Raw genomic sequence first — 13,730 nt, forward strand, 5'->3', positions numbered from 1 at the left:
ATGCTTCTGATAGTTATTAAATTCAAAACTATAATGTTCTGTTGTACTGACCAAAGTGTTATGAATCATAATCTGCATTCAAAGGAAAGTCGGCTGGGATCTGGCTCAGTTGGTAGAGTGCTTGCCCAAGATGCTTGGGTTGTAAGATCGAACCCTCTCAGTGGACCCATTCTCTGACATTTCAGTTTGTGTATTGTATTTAGGACATCAGTTGCATTGTCATAACAGGTTACACATAAACAAAATGGGTTGTGCCAAGTTTTCAAATCTCAAAGGCCTGCATGACACAACAACAGAGTCAACAAACCAACCCACAGCTGATTTCTGAATCAGTTATTACCCCAGTTGAAATAATCAGTATAACAGTAATTACCAAGCAATGCCTAGGGCTCCTCATTGCTGGTTTGGCCAACTCTAGTTATATATATATATATATATATATATATATATATATATATAGTCAGACCTCGTTGCAATGACCGTCGTTACGACAACATTTACACCATCTGACCACAAATTGTCAGGAACAAACGTACATCAGTGTTATTCTGTCCATTACACCGGAATTCATACCTCCGACACTGACAGAGCAAATTAGGAACAAACGTGCATCTGATGTCTGAAAACACCTCTTTACGACAACATTACGTAATCATAGATACCGTAGCACGTTGGCAGTACACACTCAACCACTTAGAATCCTTGACTTCGTAGTGATCCGACTGTGTCACATGTTGTCCAAGCTACCGATGTCTGCGAAATCTTTAGACATGCATTGCTTTTGCAAATAAACCTTTAATTAACCAATTAAAGGATTAACTTCGAACAATAAAATCTTCTATTTTCATGATATTTTGTAAACGAAACAGGTACCAATCGGAGATGTCCTTCACCAAGTAATGATTAGACGGATGGTGAATCAGCCTTGTTTAATATATTTAATGATGGGTTTTAAAAAAACAAAACATTTAATGTATGTACATGTATTTGTTGTTTTTCATAAAAATTGCAATGCATTATTTATTTAAATGCTATTCAGTCGTCAGTTAATATTAATTAGTATTTTTTGTTACGTTATTTTGGCCATGGAGATCACTCATGACAATTCGATACACTGGCAATTTCGATATAACGACAAAGTAACCCAGGGACGAACATGGTCATTGTAACGAGGTCTGACTGTATATAAATACATGAATATGCCATTACACAGATAATCGTTGAAACGCTCTAGCTAGTCATGTAAGCAGTCATAATACATGCTGGGCATAAAATATTTTACCTGCAGTGTAATTTCATTGCAGCAGAAATACTGGCACATGATTATATGTTAATTCAAATACTAGTATTAGGGTTTAGTGTTAGTTTAAGACTTGGAGTAAACATTGGAGTACCTTATATTCATTCTTATAGCATATGTCCAGCTGACTCGAAATATGACAGTCACCTGTGCCTATAGTCCTTCCCACAGGGTACGCCTTTTTTCATATTATGGAATTTACTACAAGTTATTTATTTCTGAGCCAATTGTTTTGTAAATTGCACATAAAAAAAATAGTATTTTTTGGTTATTCCCAAAACACTTACTTTTCTCCTTACGTCAAACCAAACTGAAATTATTTACAAAAAACATTTTTGTAGGAGGATGGGACGGACTATAGGCGATATTATTGTATGGTTTGTTCAGCATAGCTCTACAGCACATATCACTATGTAGCCCCAACCCAAACCCCCCAAAACTTATGAGAATCACCAGTTTTCCATCCATTTAATTAATATTAATTAAGGCTTTTACAAAGATAAAGATCCATAACTAAGCAACGAAAACCATTGGACGAGTATGCTTTAATTGTTTAACATTTCTTAATTGTTGCATCCGACGCGAACCTTCCTCATGGGAACAATGGATATCAGCACAGCTATTCTCTTCTTTAATCATTTGTAGCATTTACTCGTTTACAAATGCCAACCTGACACAATAACTAAATGCATTGGGAAATCAATATCAAATGGATATAATGTGAGAAACTGGATGGAATGTATCTGCATCCCATGGGAGAGGCATCAAGTCAAGTGGTAACAAAGCGTGGAAATACACTGATAATTCTATCATACTCCTACACAATTTTAGTCTAAATGCAACTCTGTTAATAAAAAAACCCCCACCACAAACAACAACAAAAAACAACAACTAAAATACAATTTAGTAAATATTAAAACTGGAATTACAAAATAATAAGAACTTGCTTAATTTCTCAGGTGAGATTCGAACTAAGAATGTTTTTCCTCGGACTCTAGATGTAAAACCAGAAAGCAATCGGGCAACCTTACCTTAACTGTGGCTGCCCTGGGAGTCCCATAGATAAGAGCCAGCTCACCAAAACTCCCTCCCTCGCCAATTGTCGATACATGTTCGTTATTCACGTAAACCTGGAAATAAAACAAAATAAATTATTAAAATTATGAACAGAGAGCACCATCTGTTAACAAACTTTTCCTAGCAATGTCCCCATATCCTGTATCTAATAATAATATGAGATAGGTAATAAAATTACACACACACACACACACCCATTGGAGCAACTGGCTTTTTCATTCCAATCAGTGTCTAACAAATGGTATATCAATTGTTGTGGAATATGCTGTAGGAATATATATATAAAAGATCCTTGCTGCTAGTAGCAGGCATAGGCTATGAGACAGCATCAAGTTTCTTCTTGCTATCCACACTCAAGAAATATCACAATACAGTGGACTCCGTCTAAACCGGATTCATTTGGGACCGATAAAATATGCCGGTTTACACAGAATGCCAGTGTAGACAGAGTTCATCCAGAGTTACAGTTCTTGCAATATACTGATCAGAAAATACCAACGTAAATAAAATGTTATATTAACCAAACATTTGGACTATGTGTAAGACGTTTGTAAAAGCAAGGCTAAGCAATGCTTGTTTTAATGATTGGTATATAGCTGAAAGATATTTGTATTTCCAAGAAACCAACAAACTCAAGATAAAGAAAGTAGGAAAAGCAGGCTGGGACACAAGTTCAGTCCCGACTTTTGAAAGTGTGATATTAACATTTGACTGTAATAAAAATATGTGTTCAAACCATAACACATTTAAAACAACAAACAGAATAAATAACATTATTGTATTGATTAAAATCACATGAAACAGGAGTCTGAATTTATAGTTTTATTATTTTAAATGGATCGGTATGATGCAAGATATGAAAACATACAAATAATAATCTGATTTATCTTGCTACCTGCACCAGTTACAACAGGTGTGGTTTGTTGTTTATTAAGCCTTCAAAGAGGCCTGATTATTTCATAACACTTTTTTGGTGTCCTAATTACTGGGGAACTGCCGCCATTGTTTAAAAGGTGACCACTGGCAGACAGTAGAGGTACGAGATCGCGTGCTGGTGTAGACAGAGCTAATTACTACAATAAACCGTTCTTTTGTTCTTGAATTTGCATCCGAAGTTCGGAATAGACAGTGTCTGGTGCAGACAGAGTTTTATTCCTAATACATTAACAGTAGCTGGACTGGACTTTAAAACTGTGCCGGTTTACACAGAATGCTGGTTTAGACAGATGCCAGTTTGGACCGAGTCTACTGTATATACAAAGTACTGACAGCTGCCTCTGGTATAATGTCCTCAACAAAATCAATGGGCTACAGCTGGAGAGAAAAAAACCTTCTGCTGCTAGTAATTATAGTAACATGAGATATTTCCAACTTAATGAACTGAAAAACACTATGCATTTTTACCAGTCCGATTGCCCCAAGGTGCCTCCATGGCAGACAGAGTTAAGTGTCTCTGTACTATTGACAACCTCTTCTCTTTACCAACACTGTTTACCCATGATACAGGCTATGGAGCACAGCTTGTTGGGAATCATGGTGACATATTTTCACAAAAGTTGTATCACATTTTGCCATATGAATATGTACAGATTTTAGATTAATATTTGCTGATGGAAAGAAATGAAGGATCATACCAACACTAACATGAGAGAGTGACTGCAACCGAAAATCTTCATATGTTTTGTCACGACATTAAGTATTTACTGACATTCAATCTCACATTACAAAGACATTACAATGCTAATAGTGATCAGGGCTCTACAATGCGATACTCACATTTGTGAGTAACTTTTGTTCACTAGCGACAGGTTGCTAATATGTAGCCAACTGGCGAGTAACATATATTGGGCCTAGTAAGCATAAACAAGTTGAACATGCCTATGAAATCATCAGTCATTAATATGAAATCATCAGTCATTAATATGTTAGTAATTAGTTAAGACACGATTTTGAAACAAATCATATTTACTTCCTATATTACTTCGCCAAACTGCAGCTTAGATCATCTGAATTCGTTACAGATGCATTTATTTTTAGACTTTTGTTTTCTTCACCTGAGCATGTGCGGTATGATATTATGTATAGGAAGTTTAGCCGATGATAGGGTATAGTGATCGTGAGTTGGACAGCTAATGTCTGTTTATCTTTGGGTGCTATAAATGATTACTATACAACAGCTAGTAATCCTTAGACTTCATGTTGTGTATATTATTTTAAATAGGCACTTTATTAACACAGATATGGAGCAGAATATGACTAAAGTCCCAACCAAATTGTTAACAACTATGATAAATTACTCTCCTACCTTTAACTACCGTTAGATTTCCACCAAATTTTGTCCAGACATAAATCGTAAAAAAGCCATTAGAGCGACTCAGATTCCACAAACGAGACTGTAATGATGTCACCGATATAGAACTCGCTGAGATCGCATAGAGCAAAATACATAGTGTTTTCTGCCATCTGCCATTTTGCTTGCCATTATGTCACATACTTAGAAGGCTTCCGCCCCTCTTGAAGTGTATTCCACAAAAAAGCAAAATAGTAGACAGTGAAAAATTTACATGTGTTTTTTCCTCGGAGATCTTAAAGGCAGATGACCGGCCTCGGTGGCGTCGTGGCAGGCCATCGGTCTACAGGCTGGTAGGTACTGGGTTCGGATCCCAGTCGAGGCATGAGATTTTTAATCGAGATACCGACTCCAAACCCTGAGTGAGTGCTCCGCAAGGCTCAATGGGTAGGTGTAAACCACTTGCACCGACCAGTGATCCATAACTGGTTCAACAAAGGCCATGGTTTGTGCTATCCTGCCTGTGGGAAGCGCAAATAAAAGATCCCTTGCTGCCTGTCGTAAAAAGAGTAGCCTATGTGGTGACAGAGGGTTTCCTCTAAAAACAGTGTCAGAATGACCATATGTTTGACGTCCAATAGCCGATGATAAGATAAAAAAATCGATGTGCTCTAGCGGCGTCGTTAAATAAAACAAACTTTACTTTTTTTAAAGGCAGATTGTCACAGACCACTGACCTATTAAATGGCCTAACAGAATATTACCTAAACAAATATAAATTTGATTTGTCCCTAAATGTACTTTATTCAACCATCTATGTAACCACTATACTCCATTTACTAAAGATATTTTGTAAATATTATTGAATTATGGCAATGGTCCATAATTCAAAAACTAATATTGCCAAGAGGGCTGACATGGATTTCACGTTCACTCCATCATGGTTCAGTTATGGTGATGCGATAGTTAGATTTGGTTTCCAAACATTAATGTAATTATCATTTATTATCAATTTTTAGAGAAATGAGGTCCTTAAATCTGTGACAGTATGCCTTTAACGAAGTCAATATAGGTGATATGGTTTCAGTCTAATATGTGGAATCCATGTCAATGTAATGGTGGGGTTTTTTACGATTTATGTTTGAACAAAAAATGAAGAAAATCTAATGGTAATTAAAGGTAGGAGAGTAATTTATTGTAGTTGTTAACAATTTGGTTTGGACTTCAGGAATGATTAAACACTGTACCAAAAACAACACCAATTATTGGAGCAACAGCATCAGTATTCAACCGGTATATTTTCATACTCCTAAATGAATAGTATATATATCTCAACATAAACATATGTAAATGTTCATAACTTCAGAGATAAGTTTTATCTTGATTAATTAAGAAGTGGTTAAATACTGCCACACTCAAATCGTGCTCTAACCAGGGTATAATACATAAACAAAACTTGGATCTATTTCTTTCTTTCTTAAATGGTCGAATACTGTCGGTATTGCCATACATTTATTTTATAAAATTATATATTAAGTAAAACTGTGGCGAGTGGATGGAGATATTTAGCTAGCGAATATATGTCATTTACTAGCCAGCAGCCAGTGAAATAAAACTTCTGCATTGTTTGTTTTGTTTGTTGACGACACCACTAGAGCACACTGATCATTAATAATTAGCTACTGGATATCAACCAACCATTTGGTAATTTTGACATTTAGTCTTAGAGGAAAACCCACTACATTTTGCATTAGTAGCAAGGGATCTTTTATATGCACCATCCTATAGACAAGATAACACATACCACGGCCTTTGATATACCAGTCATGGTGCACTGGTTGGAACGAGAAATAGTCCAATGGGCCCACCGACAGGGATCGATCCAAAATCGACTGTGCATCAAGCGAGTGCTTTACCACTGGGCTACGTTCCACCCCACTTCTGCACTGAGCCCTGGTGACTGAATGTGGTCTACAATGCAAAGTCTTCCCCTTATTTCTTTCACTCAGTGTATCAACTGGTGCATGAAATATTTTATATACATGTCCATGATGTAAAACTTAAATCTGCCTTGTACATACCATTCGACATCCAACAGCTGATGATTAATAAATCAATGAGCTCTAGTGGTGTCGTTAAACAAAACAAACTTTAACTCGATACATAACGTATCATTTCTATGAAATTATTATAGAATACAAAAATAAAACATAAACCTTTAGCACAGGGGGGTTCTAGACTGGCGAGCAAAGTTTATAAGGGGGGGGGGGGGGGGTGTATGAGTCATGAGTCTTGGAAAATATATTTTTTTAAAAGATAACATTTTCTTGAGCAGGAAGGGGTTTCAACCCCCGAAACCCTAACTGTCTACTAGCAGGGTTGCTAACACTAGGGTAAAATGGGTATGGCACCATACCCACATTGTTTTGTAGATTTTTTAGTTTTTAGTTGCCCTTTTGACAAAATTAATGACTCTTATCACTACTGTATGATTTTTCTTGATCCTAATCCTAAACCGAACACATTTTCTTTCTGGGGGAGACCTCCCATTCCCCCTGTCGACTGTATTTGCATTCAGCACACACATTGTAAATATTCAATTTCATAGCGCCATAACCAGAAATTTCTTTCTGGCAGAAATACCAACTAGAACTACACACACATGTACCAGCATCTGTCAATATTCATTTCAACTGATTGACTTTACACCTGTGTCATACATGTTTAATGATGATATAATGAAATAACTGATAATGTGGAGACTGAGACAAACCAATATATCCCAACCGGCTTCACGCTGAGGGCATAAACAACAACACGATGAAAGTGCATAGCTTCTTAAGACTGTTCGAACAGAAGAAACATCTCACCACAACTCAGAATTCACCACAACTCAGAATGTGTGTAGCTAATATCAGTTTTCTAGCTCGCTGAACCCTCCCTGTATTAATCAAAGACAAATTACACAACTCGGTGATCTGATCACTTTTAATATGTGTCGCACGACGTAGCACATGTCAGTCTTCAAAATGTGACTACAAAATAATTACGAGAAATGTAGCTGTCAGATTGTGGTCAGACTAATCACACATTAATCAGTGTCAAAGTCTACAGCTACTAAATGCTTGTCTATTTCACACTTTTTCTTTCTTCTTCATCGTTTTAAAAAATAACTTCTATTACCTTCATTACAATTTAACATCATCCCATTGATCCAGTTGTAGCAAAGCGAGTTTGTTAATTTTTCGATGAATGTAAATATAACGTCATCAGGGAACGTCATATCTGATGACATCATTTCACATTGGTACTTTGTCTTATTAAGCATTATTGTTTAAGAGTAAAAAAAAAAAAATTCAAAATAAAATATGAACTTTTAGTGTCATTAGTAGCAAGTGTGATTCAAATTTAATTATAAGGATTATCTGTCATTTCTTTTACATTCACCTGGGTATGAACCAAAAAACATCATCCGCACACTTATGCATGAATGGCTTCACCGATTCAGTTTGTGGATGATTTTGTTTTATGATACTCCAATGAACGTAAAAGAATAACAGACAATATTTTTTTTTAAATTAGTAAAAAAATAGCTGGTTAAGATTGACAAACACATTTACATGTCAATACCAATCTTATTCTTTATTTTCAAACCAGTTTTTTGGTTTAAATAAAGAACTGTTTACGTACAGCCTAAAAGCATATAATTTAAGCAAAAATACTGCTCAACAATTCAAAGAAATAATCTTTATTTCATTATGGAAATGTTCAAAACTGTAACAATGTAAAATATTTATTTTAGAAAGTCATTACAAAGCAGCTGGATGTTATTATCAAAATAACAAAAGAACCTGCTGAGGCCAACTCGCAAGCAATGACTGAATAGTATGAGGAAATGTTGCCGCAATTCCTAGTGATTCAAATATGAAGATAAAATAAGGAGGACAAAAAAAAAATCTGAAAAGATTCCTGCTGACAACATGAATTTTAAAGAGGAGATGCTGAGACAGAAATCTTTGAGAACAAGAATCTGATGTATGAGTACATTTTAAAAAGTGAACAAGGTTAAGAGACACACACAGAAAAAGAGACAGAAAAAAGAAACAGCAATATAGATCAGAGACAGAGACAAACACACACACACACACACACACACACACACACAGAGATAGAGAGAGAGACAGAGACAGAGAGAGAGACATAGATAGACAGATAGACAGAGAGACAGAGATGACTAGTGACCCCAACTCATTTATATAAAAAAAAATTATATCTAATATGCATACTGCAAAGTTGGGAACTCTCAAATTAGTTAGGGATCAGCAGACCTCGGTGTGAAAATAATTGCGAGGATTAACTTCTCCCCTAACATAACACTATGGAGAGCTTTAAGATATTACCATGTTGATACTATATAAAATTCGCATGCTAAGGGGAGCTAACAAATACTCTCCTTGAATTCTCAGAGGAGTGATGGGGAGCAAGAGCAACAGCTCCCCTTAACCCGTAAGGTGTGGATCAGAAATATGGCTGACTTCAGTAGTGAGGGTATGTACTTAGAGGTGGCCATAAGCCTCATCACATTTCCTTCAAAATTACACCTGTTTTGCTCCAATAACAGCATACATGCAACCATTACATTGGTCTATGTGAACTACTACACCATTAGAACAACAAACACCTAGTAAAAGTTTTCCTGTCCTGGACAGAGGAGCTGGCAAAAGTCGACACCTGCATCCATGACAGGTGTGTGCTATAACAGCTTGTTCTGAATGTGAATGCTAAACCTATGACATGACATGACATGACATAGGAAAAATAAAAGTTCATCGGCTATTGGATGTTAAACATTTGGTAATTTTGACATATATTCTGACAGATAGAACCTGCATTTTTTTTGTCATTAGTAAAAATGCATCTTTTATATGCAGACAGGATAGCACATACCACAGCCTTTGATATACCAGTTGTGGTGCACTGGCTGGAAAACATGTATAGGAAGTTATATTCCACATAAGAATTTAAGTAAAATTACACTAATACATCTTAAGATGACCATGTATTTTTGTTGTGATATTCCTAAAACACAATGGTCGCACAGAAAACCTGATCAGAATTATTTTTACAAGTCACGCATAATTATCTATTCTCGGACGAGAATGGGTATACGGGTCACACTTAATGGAATTAAAAACAGAAATTCGAGAAGCCTTGCACATTGTGGTACCACTAATAAGATGGGTGAAGTTACCAGTCAGGACGACTGACACAAACTGATACTAATCATGATCGGATCTAATATTACACAATTAGTATGTTCAAAAATCAATAGTGTGTTCCGAGTTGGATCTACATGCCAGCATGACAACACTTGACCCGCTTTCAATATCAATTGCAGGAAACGGATTTTGCAGTCATGCCGTGGCATTGCATAAATCCACTGGATTACATGCTATACAAAGAGATGACTTGATTTTGTTATTTTTATCTATTTGTAGCAGATAGGTTTTGGATTTCAATTATTTTGACAGGGAGCACTTTTTATTCAACAAAGTATTGCAATTCATAATGTAAGATTTGGAAATAACTACACAATTTTAAAATGTTATATCAATTTCCGTATTAATTAGAAACCGTCTGTAATCAATATTGTAAAAACTAAATGTTCCCTGTTTTGCATGCTTTATCATTGTCATCAACTGAAAATTTTATATTTTTAAATGGATCAGTGTTGCTAAAATCATAGAAATCGTTTTGGCTACAAAGTACAAAGAATTAAATTTCAAAATGTTTTGTAAAACTTACATCAACTTCTCCTTGATCTATCACATAAAAGTTGTCTCCCTCATCACCTAAACACGGGAAGAAAATTTAAAAAATAAAATAAACATTCAAATAATACTTAAATAAAATATACATGTATGGTACATTAGAACCTGACTAAACAGCATTCCTTCATTGCTCAATTTAATTAACTATAATGCAACCCCTGCAATTAACAAAATGTCCATGGCAAAAACAAGCCAGGGAAATAAAAATCAAATATAGTTAACAGCAAAAAAAAAGTGCCGCAGAGGCATTGCCGATTGCTGTGGGCAATTATAGGGGTTATAGTGTTTTGGTGTGTCAATTCTGATAGGCAGCAATCCTAATGAAAGGTCATACTATTTTTATCACGATCCTAATCAGATCATTAATAGCCAGAGCACAAATCTTTGAAGCTACGCTATTGAAAACCACTATAGGCTATGACATTACTATGATACGTGTCTATGACTTTATAATACCATAGCACTAAGAAGGCTTTGAAAATATGGACCCAGATCTTAAAACTGCTTTGAAACAGGAGTTTTATGGAAAATGTGAATACAGACAAATTATTTGATTTATTTGTATCACAGTGACCTAGTAATTGTATTTGACAAACCACCATCCAAATTTGTTCCTACATGTCAGGTCTGATGGCCCAGTATGCATCTGTATGCAAGATATGGTTCAGACAAGGATTTACTGTTATGTGCAGTAGACCGTTGTGAATGAAAGTGACATTAAATCTCTCACCTTGCTGTATAATTGTCTCTCCGGCATGCCGATGTACTTGGAACATTGCATCAAAAATGTCACTGAAATACAATATAAAACAATTTTAAAAAATCATCTGGAATATTAAAAAAATACATGCACTGAAATCACAACATTTGAGCAATCAGTGTATCATGATACAACATCACGCAATGAATTCCCAATGGTATCATCTTAAGCAGTCAAAGCATCACACTATACTGAGTAACTCATCCATGATACCACATCGAGCAATCAGTTTATGATACCACATCATTGAGCATTCAATGCAAAATGATACCATATTGAGCAGTCAAAGCATGATGTCATACCACGGAATTGAACAATCAGAAGGAAAATGATATATTGAGGAATCAATGGTTAAGCATACCAAAATACTAGGCATCCAGTGCACAATGATACCTTAATATTGACAATGCAATGCCCGATATGACAACAATGAGCAATTTATACCTAAAGATACCACAGTATTGAGCAATGACTATAAAATTTAGCAATTACTGCAAAAAAAACCCACATTGATCAATCAGTGCTGAATGAAATCATCAGGGTTTAAGATGGATCCAAAGGAATTAAGAGCAATTTGATGCATGTCTCAGTTAGCTAAACATTGTTAAAGAACTGTATTTATCTATTTTTTAAATTAACATGTTTGTTGATTTAATAATTTTATATGATTTAATAATGAAATATATTTACCAAATTCCCATTTAAATTTCTGCAATTTAGCCAATAGCCACTTGAACAAGCAATACAGAACTTTAAGTAATCAAAGCATAATGATACCACAATGTTAATAACCGAACCATAACAGGGCTCCAAATAGGAAACAAAATATGGCCTGCTGTTATTTTTTTTATGATAGCAGGTCAAAAGATATATGTCCTGCTAAGACAAAAATATGGCCTGCTGGGAAAAAAGATAGCACGGTGTGGGTTTGGTATAGTGTGTGTGAAAAATTAGGACCTCTGAGACCTGTTAAAGCATTATGGAATTGAAATATAACAGAATCTCAAGCTAAATAGCAAATCAGATAATCGTACAAACATCTCTCTCTTGAATGGCAGGATTTAGCTCAGTCAGTTGAGTGCTTGCCCGAGGTGCTTACGTCGCAGGATTGAACCACCTCAGTGTATTCATTCAACTAACTGGGTTTTTGTCGTTTTTTGTCATTCCTACCAGTGCACCACAACTGGTCAAAGGCTGTGGTATGTGCTTTTCGGTCTTTGGGAAAATGCATAAAAAAGAGATCCTTTGCTGCTAATGGAAAAATACAGCGGGTTTCCTCTCATGATTAGTAGTCAGAATTACCAAATGTTTGACATTCAATAGCCGATGGTTAATTAATTAATGTGCTCTAGTGGTGTTGTTAAACAAAACAAACTTTAACTCTCTGTTGAAAAATTGACCTGCGATGTTTTGGTAGTTTTAGCTGGTAAATTTCTATTTTACCTGCTAGGTCTAAAAGATGGGACAGATTTTCGAAGGCTGCTATCTAAGCCTTGCATAAGTGTCCTCACGTTTTTCTTTTTTAATCAACCTACGGTACACGTACACTGTCACATTAGATTTAGAGCTGATTTCTCACTCACGTAAATGAAATAAAATATTGATCCAGACAGAAAATTTAATTTTTCATGTTTGCTAATATCAAAACATGGCGAACGGCATTTCAGTTCAATTTGTGACCTTCCCCCGTTAACTGAATAATCAATACTGTCCAACAAGGCCTTATCGAATTGTTTCCTATTTCCTTTTATTAATTTTCCACGGGGTACTGCCGATCACTGTGGCCACAATTCTTGATTGTTTGGTATCCCACCGATTCCAATCACTCAATTAAAACAAGAGTAGAATTCAGCAGTAGCTGGGTTCTGAACTACAGACAAAATATAATATTGTTTTCTATTTGAAACTTCTGAGACTGCCTTAATAAATGCAGAAGTCACGCCAAATCTTGTAGATTTTTGTGAAAATTGTGTTTGTGTGCCAATGGGTTCTTGTTTGCGATACTAGGAACCCTGTAATCTTCATAGACCAGAAGGCACTGGCCATGATAATGCTGTTTCTAACCTTTTAAAATCTCTTAGAAAACCAAAAAAGGTGTGCTTCATTTACAAGTCAATGTTGGAGCCAGACATTCCAACATCTTAAGAGTGGACCAATCAAATTACACTTGAACAGACCACTTTAAATTTTCCACTAAATTATTATGGTACATTGCATTAAAAATCTCCTTGAAATTACGTTACAGAGATGCCACACTTTAAATAAATTAAAACTAATAAAAATAAACGTCTGACTTTTTGTAACCCAATGGGTCTTTTAATATTATGTCAGATGGCAGGCATTATAGTTATTTATTTTTTTAAATAGCTTACCGGTATGTTGGAAGACATAAAGGAAGATAAAGTAACTTGAAATCTCACCTTAAATGAATACAATCCATGTAAAAAAATTAATGCTTGTTTGTTTCATCGA

General features: G+C 35.4%; 1 protein-coding gene across 2 annotated transcripts in view; it reads right to left on the minus strand.

Moving 5' to 3' along the window:
* The window catches only part of LOC121379171 (cAMP-dependent protein kinase regulatory subunit), a 157,709-nt gene that overhangs the window by 26,300 nt on the left and 117,679 nt on the right, over positions 1 to 13,730 (minus strand). For both annotated transcript variants that reach the window (XM_041507670.1, XM_041507669.1), the window contains exons 4-6: positions 11,229 to 11,290; positions 10,473 to 10,519; positions 2,332 to 2,430 (exon numbers count right to left, since the gene is read on the minus strand). In XM_041507670.1, the coding sequence (XP_041363604.1) occupies positions 2,332 to 2,430; positions 10,473 to 10,519; positions 11,229 to 11,290 (208 nt within the window). The remainder of the gene's footprint in view (positions 1 to 2,331; positions 2,431 to 10,472; positions 10,520 to 11,228; positions 11,291 to 13,730) is intronic.

Source organism: Gigantopelta aegis, chromosome 8 (assembly GCF_016097555.1).
Source record: "Gigantopelta aegis isolate Gae_Host chromosome 8, Gae_host_genome, whole genome shotgun sequence".
NCBI classification, from domain to species: domain Eukaryota; kingdom Metazoa; phylum Mollusca; class Gastropoda; order Neomphalida; family Peltospiridae; genus Gigantopelta; species Gigantopelta aegis.